At 45.4% G+C, this 17,087-nt stretch overlaps 1 protein-coding gene across 2 annotated transcripts in view; it reads right to left on the bottom strand.

The window, feature by feature from the left end:
- Positions 1 to 3,090: 3,090 nt before the first annotated feature.
- Positions 3,091 to 17,087, bottom strand: part of FSHR (follicle stimulating hormone receptor) — a 157,421-nt gene continuing 143,424 nt past the window's right edge. Inside the window, exons 9-10 of one of the 2 annotated variants that reach the window (XM_084829212.1) lie at positions 15,030 to 15,215; positions 3,091 to 7,351 (exon numbers count right to left, since the gene is read on the bottom strand). In XM_084829212.1, the coding sequence (XP_084685338.1) occupies positions 6,184 to 7,351; positions 15,030 to 15,215 (1,354 nt within the window). In that variant the 3' untranslated portion in view covers positions 3,091 to 6,183. The remainder of the gene's footprint in view (positions 7,352 to 15,029; positions 15,216 to 17,087) is intronic. The other variant, XM_084829213.1, reaches the window with a different exon arrangement.

Raw genomic sequence — 17,087 nt, forward strand, 5'->3', positions numbered from 1 at the left:
AAAAACTTCCTGACTGTTGGAGCAAGACAACAATGGAACCAATTCCTTAGGGAGGTGGTGGGCTCTCCCACACTGGAGGCATTCCAGTGAAGCTGGACAGCCACTTGTCAGGGATGCTCTGACTTGGATTCCTGCACTGAGCAGGGGGTTGGACTTGATGGTCTTATAGGCCCCTTCCAACTCTACTGTTCTAGGATTCTATGATTTACCCCTGTTCATTAGTTTATGCACTCTTTTAAGCAAGAGATATAGAGGACTGAAATCCTCCTGAGTTTAGGGATGGCGGAGAAACCCGCCACGGACTCCAATGAGGCCGGATTCTTTAGAATCTGGCCCCCTGGAGTCCATGGCAGAATGGACTACTCCCCCCCTGCCACTCCCAAAATTCTCTACGGACGGACCCTACCTGCTGTCCAGGTCCGTCTGCTGCCATCTGTCCACTACCCCGGACTGTGGATGCAAATGGCGTCTGGTGTAGCCAATGTCATTTGTGTCCCTGCTGTTTTTGTGATAGGCAATGTAAATATTTACGTAGCCTATCATGGCAAAGAGCAGGGATGCAAATGGAAGTTCGGCTGTGGACGGGCCCAGCCGGCAGATCCATGGACTTGCCCAGAGCGGAGCCAGCTGGGGAAGATTCCAGGGGTAGGGACGGATTGCCTCCCCCCACCCCGTGGACGCCTGAACTAGAACTGGGTGAGTATTTCGTACACCCCTACCTGAGTTGGGAAGAGTGGATTGGGGCATTTCTGTTCCTTCATTGTACTGTGGGTTTGCTCTGTTCTTACATTCCACTGCTCCCAAATTCCAATTTAAGAAGTGAAATTTTTAAATTAATTTCTGCCTTGGAGCTAGGGATGTACGAAAGTCACTTACCTTTTCGCAGCTTGGCTTCGCGGTGGGGGGGAGGCACTTCGCTTTTCCCCCCAAAGTTCAGGCAAAGGGGGGGAGGCTTCCCACCTCGCTCGGCCGAAATTCAGGCTGGGGGGGGGGAGGCTTCCCGTCTCACCCGGCTGAAATTCAGGCCGGGGAGAAGCACCCCGTCGCCCCAGCCGCGAAACAAAAAGTAAAAAAAAAAAAAAAAGACCCCGTGATAGGCTACGTGATGATTTACGTAGCCTATCACGGCTAGATTCCCAAAGTCAGCCGTGATAGGCCACGTAAATCGTCACGTAGCCTATCACGGGTGGTTTTTTTTTTTTTTTTTACTTTATTTTTTTTTTTGCAATGGCAGCAGCGGCAGCCGGTCAGGAGACCGGCCGCCCCCCCCGCCCGTAACGAACCGCCGCCGAACTGCCACCAGGATCCGCCACCCAGAGGGACATTCGCTGAAGGTAAGTCCCGTCCCGGGGGGGGGGCGGGGGGCCGGCTGAGAATTTCCCAACCAACTTCGGGGGGCCGAATGCGTCGGCACTCGGCGTCCCGAAGATTCGGGGAGAAATTCTCCGCCATCCCTACTTGGAGCATCCCCCGTTTGCTGTGGCTGTCAGTTCCATTGGTTTATTTGCATTTCCCCCCTCTCTACAACTTCACCTATGCATTCACATACACACTGATGAAACAATGGAAAATAAGTAACCTTGATATGATCATACCTATGACTGCAACAAGACTCTTTTCATGTAGTGCTGTTACTGATGTGCACATGCATCCCTGCACGTGGGTAAAGCTCCACACAAAGGGAATCTGGATACAACTGTACATTTGTAAACAGCTCATGAATACTTTTCTGTAGTGTTTTATCAATGCACATGCAAACACTGGTAAGGTAGACAGAGGGGGGGCAGAAATGAACAGAAGGAACTGAAAACTGCAGCAAACTGTGCATGTATAGCTCATATAAAACTGGGAAATAAAAGCTAGTGCTGTGCAGAAATGGTCTCTTAAAATTCTCCACGCTATTTGTGGGAAGACAAATTGAAGGGACCATTTCATCAAATTTCTTCAGGTGGAGGGAAGATAAATTCTCCAACAATTTCTTGGGAGTGAAACTCACAATTAATAGTGGCAGTGCACAGCTTCTTTTGTTTTCCCTCATTCATTTTGTTGCTGCCTCTACAAATGGCAGTACCAGCAACTGCGTTGGCAACTTGGCTGCCATTTTGCAACCTCCATGATGGCCCAGATCTACCATAATTCTAGCACAGTGTGGTGGCGAAATGGTGGCCCATAAGTGTGTGTGTGTGTGTGTGTTGGGAAATATGCTGCAAAAGTAACCTTTTTTTTAGAGTGGGTGGGTGGAGAAAAAGAAAAATCTCAGATATTTTATCAGAAAAATGTCTTTTGAGAAAGATTGCTCTAATTTATTAAAAAGCAGAGCAGTGGAGGATTCCTAGTGCATGACTTTCACTTTGGAAACAAGACTAGGGAATTTGGGACTTCAGCATCCAGGGAGTTTTGGATAAGGACAATTTCAGAATAATCCATACCAGAATGTCCAGTTTGTTACCTCCTACAACCCCTACATCTTTGTTGGAAGTGCTTTTACTTACCCAGTTAGTCCCAGGACTAGACTCACCATTAGGCAGAGTGAGGCAGCCATTTCAGGCAGGAGGTGCTGATGGGTGTCTAGCCAGCCCAAGATCCAGCTGCCAGTTTGGTCAGCATCTGTATGTGCAATAGGGGACTGCCATTTTTTCCTTGGCCTCGGGCAGCATATTGTCTTGGGCCAAACCTGGTTAGACGCCAACTTATACTTGGCTCTTTGGTTCTTCTTGCTGGCATGTGTAACACTGTACACCAGGGCTGGGCCACTTGTGGACCTCCAGATGTTTTGACCTACAACTCCCATCTGCCCTAGCCAGCATAGCGAATGGTGAGGTAGGCCAAAACATCAGGAGGGCTACAAGTGGCCCACCTGTGCTTTACACTGACCTTGATAAATCCCCCTTTTTATGCTCAGTGGTGTGGGGGCAAGACTTCCTTACTTCACACATTTATAATCTTCTTGTAGCCTTCCATAACATTAGAAACTTGAGGCTTAGCAAAACTTTGAGATCCCAATCTCTCTCTCTCTCTCTCCTCCCCCCCACCCCATTTCAGAAAAGAGAAACAAAATCTTGAGATTAGGCACTCCACAAACCAAGATTTCCTTTGATATGGCATCTATGCTGGCCATTTATGAGAATAGAAATCCACAGCAGAGAATTAAAAATACACACTCAGTAAAACTGGTTCATGAATTCACAGCCAAATACAAATCTTTGCCCCACCATCAGGTTAACTCAACAGTTTGCAAACTTCGCCTCAGTGAACCTCCCAAGTGAAGAGAACAAGTCAGGATGCAAATAGATTAGGCATGGGAGATTTGTGAGCAGGATTTCCCATATTTTTAAAAAAGTTAAAAGCAGTCGTGAGACCTCTATCAGGCTCTTAGTGCTGGGCAGAAGTTCATGCTTTTTCCTTGCACCATTTTCCTAATCTAAATCCTCTCCATAACCAATGCTGCTTTTTGTCCTGTAAGGGAAAAGATATAGGTACCCATATATTACCTGTTTGTTTTTCTGATGGGCAAACAACAGCTTGGGGGCATTTAAATCAGGAAAATGGCATAGGGAGAAATAGTCCACCCTCTCCCTGAACACCATAGCACCAGTCCAATTCCCCCACGGGTTGCTTTTAACTTTAAAAAATGGAGGAGATCCTGACCACGGATCTTTTGTGTCACATCTAGTGAAGTGTAACCCTCAGCCTCCCCAAACACATCCAAGACATTACACCAGGGATGGGAAGCCCTTTCTCTGTTGAGGTCCCATCACTGCAGTCAAAAACCATAGGGGGTCTGTAGTCCAGATGTGGGTGGGGGCAGAGACAAAAGTGGGCAGGGTTACCGATGTGACTCTTACCTTGGTTCAGTATGCAATGAAAAAAAGACACTTGCTCCCAGGCATTCTGCTTCCCCAACTTCTTCTATTCACTCTATAGCTGGGGGACAGAGGAAACCATATGAAGAACTTGGAACAGGCTGATGAGGCTGTGTGGCCCAGGGAGAGTCCAGAGATTGGATGGAGAGATGTGGATGTCTGCATTTGGCCCTTGGGCAGAGGTTCTTCATCCCTGCATTACACAGTATGGACAGCTTACATGGGAGCAAGCGCTTTTACCTTTGCTTTGGTGGATGGGGACCAGCAAATGAAAAAAACGGGTAAGCAGGGATCTGTGATCTCAACTGTGAAGGGAATAAGGAATTGGTGCCTTGCCTCTGGATTCCCCTCCCCCATGTCTCACATTTATTGCCAAACCAACTATGCAGAGAGGTCTAAATTAGTGCTGTGCTGTAAATTTCTCCCACGTTTTTTTCAACCATTCTCATTCAATTTGATAGAAAAGAAATTGCTTTTGAAAATAAATTCCAAGGAGGAGAAATTTCGGATAACTTCTCATGGGTTGGGTTTGGGGTTCTTGTGCTTACCTTACTTGAGAAGTGGCTGAGGAGCGTGCCTGAGTGTCTTGTCTGTCACTGTACAGTCCTCTCTGTGGCAGCCTGCAGCCTCCTCGGCTTCCCGCACTTCAGTTAAAGCCATCATGAGGAAGGCATCATGAGGCAATTCCTCCCATGGGGCTTTTTTAGTTCAGGAAGTGCAGGTGGCCTGGGAGGCTGCAGAGCAATGGAAAGATGCGTAATAGAGAGAGAAAACACACACAGCACTCTCAGCCACCTCGCAGTGATTAGGTGAGCTCAAAAATACCACCAAAAGAAATTCAACATTCTGCCTCAAAAAAGTGGAAGCCTCAACAGCGTTGATGTTGTTGTCACCTACAGGAGCAGTGCGGTAAACCAAAAACCCTTAGGAAAAAAGTCAGAAGCTGTGCTACAACCCCTGCCAATAGTGAGTCCTATCTGTGAGAAACTGTTGGAGAATTCCTCCTCCCCTAGGAGAAATTTGGTGAAATTGTCCCCCCAACTTCTCTGCCCACAAATATGCTGGAGAATTCCGAGAGGCTGCTTGTGCACAGCTCTGGCCTTAATTAAGTCATAGAGCACACAGTTTGCATACAGACAGTCCAATCCCAGTCATCTCCCATTAAAACAACAACAACAACAACAACACACTGAAGAGATCTCAGGTAGCAGGACTACTGGTAAAGACAGTTGTCTGAGATTTTTGGAGAGCTGCTGCCAGTTGAAATAGCCAGTACTAGGCAAGATGGTACTAGGGGCAGACCTGTGGTCTGACTTGGTATAAGATAGTTTCAGAAATGTTCACTAAAGAAGCCTGCAGTAGGAATGGACAAATCTGTCCATTTTGGTTTCTCTCAGCTTCTCATTTTTGCGATCTTAAGTTTGGATTGTCCCCAACTTTGAGATTTTTCCCAGTTTATCCTGAACGTCAAGATTTTTTAAAAAAAGTTTCCATGAAAATTTGTACACATTTTTTTGCCTCTTTCTCCTTTAATACATGCATTTCTGTATGCAGTTTTGCCTAGTATACACATTTTTCCAAGCAATTTTCTAATATAATTAATTTTTAATTTTTTTCACCAATATATGCATATTTGTGTGCATGTTTCCCTAATATACACAGTGTTGCACACATGTTTTGATTGGAGAACCCCACTGCAAAATTCGGAGAAGTGCAAATTTCAAAGGATAACTCTGCATTTCAGTTAACATATTGGTTTGAAGGTGCAAAATTAAGTACGTTTGCATGAAAAAATGAACTGGACAAATTTCTCCACCATCCCTAGCCTGTAGTTTGTGGGGATGAACACCAGGTAAGGAAAAGTTTGCAGTGCTGATTCCCTATCAATACAGTTTGGGGGTGTATTGCATTTGCACTGTGTATGTACTGGATACACATGGAATGTGCTGGATCCAAACTGAGTCATACTTTGAGTAGACCCACTGAAATCAATGGGACTTAATTTCATCATCACTAACTTAGCTCCCATTGGTTTCAGTGGGCCTGCTCTAAGTATGACTAGGTCCGGATCCAACCCAACATGTTTTAGCCTTTGGCCAAATCAAGACACTCCAGCTACAATACAACAAAAGGCAGGCATACCTAATCCAACTGACTGAAGAACACCTAACTCTGTGTTTGCTTGGTACATCTGGGCATGTAGTGGCTGGATGAGATCCTGAAGAAGCTTATGTATTCTTTTGTAATTGTCCATGCTCCCCTGGGGGAAGCATGGCTCACCCTTTGATAGCCCTTGACATAAATCTAGGGACATTCTGCTTTAGTTCACATGATTCAGAGGAACTAATGAATAAATTGTTCCATCACTGGTTTTAGGGGCTGGTGTATAATGCCCATTTTTCATATGGGATGTATGAACAGAGGAGGAGGTTTCTGTTCTGTAAATCTGGGCATGCATTTCGCAGCAGCCAAACTTGCTCAGCAAAATAAAAAAATCCCTGCGGAAGGTCTTGGTGAAGATGGCATATAGGAATGGATTGGCACATGAGTTGATGGGGTAGAACAAAACAAGGAGGATCTTTGAGTTGGACACGGTAATGAGAGGGACCTTGAGTGATGCCGATATGGCGAAAAAGGAGATCGGGGCCATGCAGAGGAAGTCTGTGAAGATCAAGATGGCCATGCGTTTGGCAATTTTAGTGTCGCTGTTGGATGAGAAGACGTTGGGATTCCTCACGGTGAAGTAGATGCTGATGTAGCAGGTGCAAATGATGACAAAGGCCAAGATGTTCAGTACCAACAGAAACATGATGTATGCTTGGGCAAGGGGCGTTTCTATATCCATGGGTAGGCAGATGCTAACTTTCATGTAGCTGCTGACTTCAAAAATGGGAAGAAGGGCCACAGTGAAGGCAAAGACCCATCCCACAAGCATAACGACCATCGCGTGTCGGAAGCGGACTTTGCGGTCTAATTCCATGGCATAGGTGATGGTGTGCCATCGCTCCAAAGTGATGACGGTCAGAGTGTATATAGAAAGTTCACTGGCAAAGACGGTGAAAAAGCCAGCTGTGTTGCAACCAGCACCAGTTTGCCAGTCGATGGCATAGTTGTAATACTGACTTTTGGTCTGTATGTCTTTGACTGCGATCAGCAATAAATAGATGCCTGTGCACAGGTCTGCAAATGCAAGATTGCACATTAGGAATCGAGGAACAGTGAGCTTATATTGGCTGCTGACTAAAATGATGAACACGACAAGGTTTCCCATGATCGCTAGAATGTTGATGAACCATATGAGAACTCGGAGAATATTGTAGCCCATGATGTCTTCGCATGGGTTGAAGGCGTCAGGCTCAGGGAAGCAAGTAACTTGAACCTCTTCTTTACACAGGGTATGATAATAATCATTTTCATCCAGGCCAAATTCTATTTCATCAAGCTCTTGTCTAACTGAGGATTTATTGCATATGGGGTGCAATATAGCGCTGGAATGGGTGAAAAAATAATATAGTCAGAACCTGGGAAACATGGCAAGGAAAAAAAGTTAGTTACACAATGAAAAGGAAATGACTGCATTTCTACATTATGAATGGATGATACAACCCCTTGTGATTCTTTCAAGGATAAATTAAATAGGGTTGTATCTCTAAGCATACAGGTGCAATTCAAGGTTTCTGCTAATTGTCATCTTTATTGTTTCTGACTCTATTTGGCTCTTTAACTGCTGCATTGTTGTTGGAAATTGATTTAAATTTGGTCTTCTTTGTTTACATTGTCTTTTTTACACTGTGTTACAGGCTGCCTTGAGAGTGTTTGTAGTCAGGGTTACTAGATGGGCTATGATTTGAATTATATAAACACAGGAAAAACCATCATCGGAGAATCCCAAATGCTGATCTGGAATTCTCCCAAGATGAAGGCTTGCTAATGCTGCTCCAATATTTACAGAATGTGCTTCCACGAGCGACAGCCCTTCAAAGGACCAGAAAATAGTAACAAATGCAGGAAGAAAGTTGCAGTGACATGATTTCTTAAGATACAAACAGATCTTTACATCAGAGAGGACAAAAAGGCTGGCTGGACTTCCTAATGGACTCTGGCAGCTTCATAAATTTAACATGCAGACTGTGTCTCATAGGCAGGAGGACAAAAGGCCACTGATTACCAGGACAGATAAAGGAGCTTTTCACATCATCTGTGGATTACACTTTAAACCAGTCTTCCCCAACCTGGTGCCCTCCAGATGTGTTGGACTGTAACTCCCATCATCCCCAGACAGCATGGCCAATGGCCTTTCTGTTTAGAGAGGTCTTCAGTTAACTGTCATCTTTATTATTTCTGATTCTACTTGGCTGTTTAAGTACTGCATTGTTGCTGGAAATTGATTTAAATGTAGTCTTTTTTAGATGGACTGCGTTTACACAATACTACAACTCACACTCAAGGCTGAGTATGGGTTGAATGTGGATTGTCACAGAACTGTGGGTGGTTGTGTTGTATGAACCCAACCATGCTAACAAACCATGGTTTGTTAACCATGAACAAGCTAGGGATGTCAGATAAATCTCCCACGGACCCCAATGAAGCTGGATTCAATAGAGTCCAGCCTCTGGAGTCCAAGGTGGAAAGGATCCCTTACCTTCGCCTCCCTGTGGAATCCTCCCCGGCCGGATCCACCCTGCCAGTGGCTCCGGAGTGCCAGCAATACGGCTGCCATTGGCATGCCGTATCACCGGCTGAGGCTGACTCTAGTCGCAAATGGCTTCCACTACACCATTTGCGGCCATAAAGCTCTTAGATTAAGCTAAATGCAGCTGTAAGGGGCTGTATTTAGCTTAAACTAAGGGCTTTATGGCCACAAATGGCATCTGCTAAACCATTTTCATCTGTGGTTTTTCACATGATAGGCTATCCTATCATGTGAAAAACCACAGATGCAAATGGAGTCCACAACACAACAACCCATGATTCAACAAGAACCCATGGTTCAACAACTATTCAACCCCAAGTGTGGATTGTTGTGTTGTATGAACTTAGCCATTGTCTTCTTTACATTGGCCTAAGTTGCATGATTCCAGTGGCTTAAACAAGCCATGGTGACTTGTTTAAGCCATGGTGTGTGCCAGGTACCATTTGCCTAATTACATGCCCGGGCGCAGCTTGTTGTGTCATCCAAACTTGGGCGGCATGGCTTGTCTGAGGGGAAAACAACCCTTAAATAACCCATGGCCTGTTGTTATTTGAGGGTTGTTTCCCCCTCAGACAAGCCATGCTGCCCAGGTTTGGATGGCACAACAAGCCATGCCCACGTGGATAATTAGGCAAATGGTGCTGGCATGTGCCACAACTTAAACAAGCCACTGTGGCTTGTTTAAGCTGTGGTGATCATGCAAACTGGGTTATTGTGTTCTAGGCCACATTGAGAACACGTATAACCAGGTTTACTAGATGGGCTGTGCTTTGAATTAAATACACAGAGAAAAAGCCACTGACAGAGGCTCCCAAAGATCTGGAAGTCTTCCGAAACAAAGGCCCACTGATGTTGCTCCAGTATTATAGAATGCTTTTTACGAATAGGCTCTTATGTTAGTCTCTGTCTTTTGGATTTTCAGACTTTTACATATCTGTCAATTCCGAAAACCCCAGAGGTAGACATTTACAGCCTGATTTTATGCATGCTTGCTCAGAGGGAAGCCCAGTCAAGTTCCACAGGGCTTATTTTGAGGCATGTCTTGAATAGGATAGCAGCTTTAGGCTCTTCCCCTTGAGTATGAAGTCTTCTCATCCCATCTCTGTGATATGACCCATGATGCTATGAAAGCTAAGACCAGAGGAACATGCTCAGGTCTTCCACAGGCCAGGTCAAGCTGCAGAGGCCCTCACTGTTGCCCCGTGTGAACTGAGAACAGGCCCTACAACTCGCTGAACACTTCCTTGAGACTGACCTTCACCAGAGGAGGTCAATAGCAGTCATGACGGCTGGTGAAATGGGGCACTAGCGGGAACTGTTGGTCACCACTGCAGGGCAACTGAGGTTCCTACCAGGAGCTGCTGGGAGGTGGCGGTGGAAGCAGGGGGTGCCTCATTCAGCACTGCATAAATAAGCACATGTTTGCTGACTCTCTAGTGCAGAGGTAGGCAACCTAGAAATGACTATATCTCTGTTCACTCTATGCCATTCACTGTTGTTTGATAGGTTTTTTTTTTTACTCTTACATATAATGTTATAACATTAAGGGTTTTTAAATGTTTTTTTTTTAAACTGTGGGTTACTTCAAACTGGCTGCTAAAGGAAAATTGTAGGCATGCTGACTATATTTTTTAAAAGACCCACAACAAGCCCAACCTCTTCTTTCTGCAGGAAAACAAACACTGTTCTGAACCGAAAAGCTGAGTGGAGTCTCTGCAGTCGAACTCAAAGCAATGAAAGAATCATTACCTTTCTTACTTTATTTCATTTCATCAGAGCTTAGGAGCAAGTGAATAAAGTAACTCTCTGGATGACTGCACCAGAGGCTGGAATAGAGAGGTTGCATTTTGATGCCAAGTGGAAAACTACAACCGCCCGGCACCAGCTGCCCATGCAAAAGGTCTCCAAGTCAAGTAACATTTTCCTCCTTGGCTCCAGAAAAAGAAATACCTTCTCAGCACCAACTGTCTTTTGTGTGGGCGGGTTTGTTGGCAAGAAGTCATAGAGAAGGCATTTCTTTTTCTGAAGCCAAGGAGGAAAATGTTACTTGAGTTGGAGATCTTTTGCATGGGCAAAGGTAGAGTCCACAGAGGGCAGCAGCTTAAACAGTTTTCATGTAACCTCTTCTTTCTCCTCCTGCTCGCTCTTATATATTTGCCTCATTTATCTCCACAAAGAATCCAAAGAGAATTTTATCCATCATGAGGTGTCCTAGATTGTCCTGGACTCTAAATAAATACAGAATAACTGCCTTGGGTCTTTCTAGCTTATATTAGAAACAACAACACACCTCTTAATTTTGTGTACTTACAGTCTTTGACCAACCTTGGAGGTTGGGGTTTGATATAAATAATAATAAATAGCCATCAGGGGCTGGTTTATAAGAACAGCCACTCAGGCCTAAGCAGTACATTACAGGCAAACTTGTGGTCCCTGCTGTCCTGAACCTCTGCAGTAATGTGTAGTTAGAAAAACCATGTAACTTGATAATGGATGGGGAGGAATAAGCTGACAAGACCGAGGTACTTTTGGTGGGAGACAAGAGGAGGTTGGGGGATGTTGACCTGGTGTTGAATGGGGTACGGCTACCCTTGAAAGACCAGGTCCGCAGCCTGGGGGTCATTTTGGACTCCCAGCTGTCCATGGAGGCTCAGGTGTCAGCTGTGAGCCGGACAGCGCTGTATCAACTCCATCTGATACGGTGGCTGCGCCCCTTCCTTCCCGACCATCTGCTCCCATCGGTAGTACATGCCCTGGTCTCCTCTCGTTTAGACTACTGTAATGCGCTCTACGTGGGGTTACCCTTGAAGATGGTTCTGAAGCTGCAGCTGGTACAGAACGCGGCGGCTCGCCTGATTAAAGGCAGCCGCCGGCGAGATCACATCACTCCAGTGCTGAAGGAGTTGCACTGGTTACCAGTTGTTTTCCGGGCCAAATTCAAGGTGTTGGTTTTGACCTTTAAAACCCTATATGGTTCTGGCCCAGCCTATCTTAAGGAGCGCCTCCAGCAACACCAGACAGGCCGCTTAACAAGATCAGCCTCGGATGGCCTTCTCTCTATCCCATCAGCCAGGACAGCTAGACTGGTGGGGACGAGGGAGAGGGCCTTTTCTGTGGTGGCCCCCACTCTGTGGAACTCCCTCCCTAGGGAACTCCGTCATGCCCCCTCTTTAATGAGCTTCCGTCGTGCATTAAAAATGTGGTTGTTCAGGCAGGCATTTGGGGTGGGTTAGGGTATTTAAAAAAAAAAATTATGGTAGAATTTTATTGTTTTAAATTGTTTTATGGTATGTTGTACATCGCCCAGAGTGGCTGGGTGACCAGCCAGATGGGCGATTAATAAATTTAATAATAAATAAATAAATAAAATAAGATCATAAGAAGGGCCATGCTAGAACAGAGGAAAGGCCTACTTGGTCCAGCATAGACAAAAGGCCTATCTAGGCCAGCATTCAGTTTGCAGTTTTGGAGTTAGTGGATCCCCATCCTAGTTAGAATAATTGGCTATGACTTGTGGGGGATAGGGAAATGTTACCATGACTTGACATCAAGTCACATTTTTTTTAAATTGCATTAAAGGGATGGGGAGAAGGAAAAGCAAAGAGGTACATGGTTTGATGTTATGTAAGTGTCTCCCCATAATGTGTAGTCCGGGACTCAGTGTATAGAACTACTGAGTTGACCAGAAACACAGATCTGAAACAACAGATGACCCCCCACCCCATGATATCTCTAAATGGAACTCTTGCTAACAGATTAAAACAGGGGTGGGCCACTTGTGGTCCTCCAGATGTCTTGGCCTAAACTTTTATAATCCCTCACTATTGGTTCTATTGCTAGAGCTGATGGGAGTTGCAGGCCAAAAGATTTGGAGGGCTACAAATTGTCCAACCCTGGATTAACCCCCCCCCCCAATATCTCATATATACCTATCCATTTACAGACACATATCCCTCTGTAACAATCTATATGTACTGCCACAGCTCCCCCCACAAAAGGCCAGAAACGAAACTAAATGATTCACATATATATCTGTGACCCCCGGTATGTGAAGGGATCATGGGCCAATTTCAAGTGGACTATCTACCTCCTGGTTGTGCTGGGATTTTTGCAAAGGCTGCTCTATAGGATTTCTGCGGCAAGAGTACGTACTCAAGCTCACTTAAAACAGATTGGTTAGGCCTTCTCCGCTAAGAGATACACAGTAGTGAGCCATGAGGGGTTTCTCACACAAAAAAGAGTGGACTGTGCAAGAATGAAGCCAGTCTACCTTTGCTGTAAAACATTCAACTGCAAAGCAGTTAAAAGCATTATCAGCGTAGCAAACTGACAGAGCTTAAGGGTTGATTAAATCAATCAATGTGCAAATTTCAAAGAATACTTGAAAAGACGAAGGGTATGAGAAGGACCCTTGATGCTTGAAGGCCCACTGATGGCAAATCAGTTGTAAGGGAGTCTGATTTAAGAGGCTGAGAAGACCCTGCAATTAGCACCAGTGAAGCTCCACAGGGGTCATGCTAATGAACCTTTCTGAAAATCAGGGACATAAGTGCACACAGCGGATATCCATCTCACTGTGCCCATTCCTAGCTTGTCCTCAAGCTGCCCAAACGTCTAAGCCTGCTTTACTCTCCCTACCTACCCAAGTGATAGGAAGTTCCAGAAGCAGGTTTTTTTTTTTTAATGGGGGAAGGTCTTTCTTTTGTGAGAAGAGCACTGGAGACTTAAAGGTGGTTGTGGGGGGCAATATCTGTTCAGCTACATATATGCTGCACATGGGAGAAGCGGGCAGGCATTCAGACAGACCACTATGGTCTTTAAAGCAGCATCAGTTCCCCAAAGCAAACAGCATGCCCCTCATCCACCTAAAGCCTGCTCTTTTTCGTCCAGCTGCAAAAACTCAGATGTCTCTCTCTTTTGCTGGTGGCATTCAAAACAGGCCAGCTGTTTCCATGAGCTCCCACCCAAGCAGGTAGGAGTTCTGTCCAGTAGCTAGTAGCCACTGGACACCAAAGGTGACTGAGAGAGCACTTTCTATTACACTGCTCCCAAAGCCTAGACAGAATGGTTTTTTGCATATCCAAAGAGATTGCTTTCAATACAACCACATACTAAAATTTTCATATGGCCAAGAGCTGTAAGGCGTTCAGGTCAAAGTCAGCAGGATAGCAGATTTTTTATAGCGTGTGTGGACATGATTGGGCACTCTCCAGCCTGTTTTGCTGTACCTGTTTGAAATGAAAACACCTTCACAAGAAGGAATCGGGGTTGCTTCACCCTGGTGGCCCTCAGAGACCAGTTTGTAGAGTTTTAGGCTAATCCCCCCAGCTTTCTTTGCCACTTCTGTAGACAATCTTTACTGCCACATCTCAAACACACACATGTGCATGCACACACACACACACACACACACACACGAAGGCCAGAATGCTGGGAAGCTTTCCTTGAATCATAGCTTCCCCCTAGATGCAAGGTCTAATGCAGAGGTGCAAACCTCAGGCCCGGGGGCCAAATCTGGCTGGCCCGGGGTTCTAATCCAGCCCTCCAGGTTTCCCCAGATGGCCATGCCCCAGAATCCCCACCCCCTTTCCCCCTGACTGCCCAGCATTTGGTGGTTTCCTGGCTTTGCTGTGGGCTTCTTCATAGGGAGCTTTTATCCTGCTATTGAGATTGCTCACTCATGGACATTTGAGGGGCCTTTAGATGACATCATCAACCTCCAGGGTGTCTCCTGCACTAAATGACCTTTATTCCATTTTTAAATGGATCGGAGATAATGAGCTATCGAATTACCCCACTTATGTTCTGCTTGAGTTCCCTATGTGAAAAAGGAAAAGCTGCAATAAGAGGAACTAATGAAACATATGGAAGACTCAGATAAGGCGGAGAAGGAGGGGGGAAAAGGAAGTGGATGTAAAGGGAGTCCGCTGTGATCCTACATCTAAAATGGAAGCAGAAAGCCCCATTTTAAATGAGGGATTTTAGGCTGGTGTAGAGATGCTTTGTGTTTTCCCCATTCTAAAAGGTTGAAATGCCTCTCCTAAGGCTTAGTTACTGGCAACAAGAACTTTCAGCTACAATACACTGGCATTTTTGGTATTTTTTGCCCTCTCTTGATTGCCTTTCTCTCCACCACTTTTGCATTCAGCCCTGTCCACCACTGGAATGTGACCCTCAAGAACATCTCTGAAATGGAATTTAGCCCTTCAGGTGAAAGAGGTTCAACATGGGTAGTCTATTGCTGTCTACCTCACATATGGAAATGTGGTTATACTTGATCGCTGTAATCTCCAGACCAGAGAATGTGCGTTGGGAGGCTTATAAACTGATGTGTTTCGCACTCGGTTGAGGAACATAGAGGTGATCCAACATGGAGATGTCAGGCCTGAGAAATTGCACATAAGCCACTGGAGCCACTTAAATCAAGAAAGATTTCTTGAAACTGTAAATGAAAAACAAACGGAGCTACTCACTTTTGTTTGGTCCAGTTAGCGAATGCACAGCAGTGGCTTGGATAGGTGAGGTTTGCCTCAATCAAGGCACGAAACTTGTCCAGGGGAGGTAGCTTTTTTAAATTGTAGGTAGATTTTGCTATCAGCTTGCTAATGTTCTCAAGTCCAATGCTGGGCAGCTGGCTGATCCTCGTCTCTGAAATATCTCTTTAAAAAGAAATGCAATTATTTCAGATTCTAAACAATCCAATTAACTGCATACCTGGAACGTTGGAAACATTTTGGAATCTCCTTCATTAGCAACTTAAAATAAACTGCCTAGCAAAAAATACTAAAAATAGGATAGCATGATCCCATGCAAGCTTTCTTGGGAGTCACTGATCTTCGTAACTCAGTGGGTCTTATTTGTAAGTAAACACTCTTGAGCTGAATACATACTTTCTCATTGATAAAGGCTGATGTTTGGGCTAAAATACTTGAAAGCCAAAGATCTGGTTGGTTATTGTAAGATATCAAGGCATGTGTGTGTGTTGATTCAGGGTCTCCAGAAACCAGCCTCCAACATCTTACCTCCTTTACAAAATACTGCATCTAGCCTACAGTGCCACCCTGAAGAAACAGCAGACCAGGAATGTCAGAGAATTTCACCACGATTCTCGGGGAGGCCGAATGCCAGCGCATTCGGCCCCCCGAAATTGGTGGCAAAACATTCTGCCCCCCTGCCTCCCCCCGGGACGGGACTTACCTTGGGCGAATCCTCCTGGCGGCGGCAGCTGCGGTTCGGTGGCGGTTCAGCGGCGGTGGCTGCGGCGGCCGGTCTTCCGACCGGCTGCCACTGCTGCCATTTTCCAGTAAAAAAAAAACAAAACCAAAAAAAACGTGATAGGCTACGTAAAGATTTATGTAGCCTATCACGGCTAGATTTTAAAAAAATACCGTGATAGGCTACGTAAATGTTTACATAGCCTATCACGGCTGACTGCAGGGACGCAAACGGCGGCTATGGCCGCTGCCGTTTGCGGGCCAGCTGGCCAGGATTCGGGGGTGGAGGGACGGAGCGCCTCCCCCCCCAGCCAGAATTTCGGGGGGGAGGGACAGAGCGCCTCCCCCCGCCAGAATTTCGGGGGGAGGGATGGAGCGCCTCCCCCCCACCGTGAATCAAATTTCGTTCAAGGTAAGTGACTTTCGTACATCCCTAGCAGACCTTCCACCTTGAATACTGTTGGGTGATTCTCCAAGCCAATGCACTGTTTGCCAGAATTCCTCTGTGCTGACATATCTGTCCTGAGAAGTTAGAATATTTGTGAATATTCCATGTCATCATAGATCTAACAATGAATGGATAGGTGGCTTGCAGGAGATAGGCAATAGCTGGAGTTCAGCTTTTTAGTGAGACTTGCATAAAGATAAGGATGTTAAGATAGCTAATGAGCCCAGCTATCCAAGAGGGAAGCCACGCTGAACAGACATTATTCCTTTCTGCAAGAAAATAGCAGTAAGTACTGAGAAAGAGGAGGCAAGAACAGGCAATGTATTTGGATTCTGTACTAGCATGAGAAAGCAACTTCTTGTAGCATTAGCAATTGGGTATTAACACTGATGTTCTATGGTGGTTTTTTTTTTAATGAATCAGTATAGCTGAAAGGCTACGATAAATTGATACAAATCAGTGTGTGAGGAAAATGTCATGCAGAGAATTCAAGTGGACTGGCATTTGGTCCAGCACTGCTTTCACTTTACATTAGTGGTCTGAAGGAGAGAAGAAACCAAAGAGAGCAAGAGTTGGATGATGACACAAAACTGATGGAGTGCGGAAGGCTGATTGAGGGAAGAGGATGCAGCTAAAAGGGCCTGAAGCGAATGAAGCTCCAATGCTTGTGTTCATTGCAGAAAAGTGACAATTAGGATAGGATCATCATGAGAGCAAGACCAAGAAAAATATATAACTGCTGCAAAGGTATGAGGACCCAAGAGCTCCACCTCTGAGGCAGAGTGTAGATGCTTTGAGGATCTTGGCCAAGAATGTCGGGTGGACATCCAAGAAATAATAAATAATATTGGGGTAAAATGTTGCTTTTT

This window comes from Heloderma suspectum, chromosome 1 (assembly GCF_057233095.1).
Source record: "Heloderma suspectum isolate Gila_16-S chromosome 1, 16-S_ref, whole genome shotgun sequence".
NCBI classification, from domain to species: domain Eukaryota; kingdom Metazoa; phylum Chordata; class Lepidosauria; order Squamata; family Helodermatidae; genus Heloderma; species Heloderma suspectum.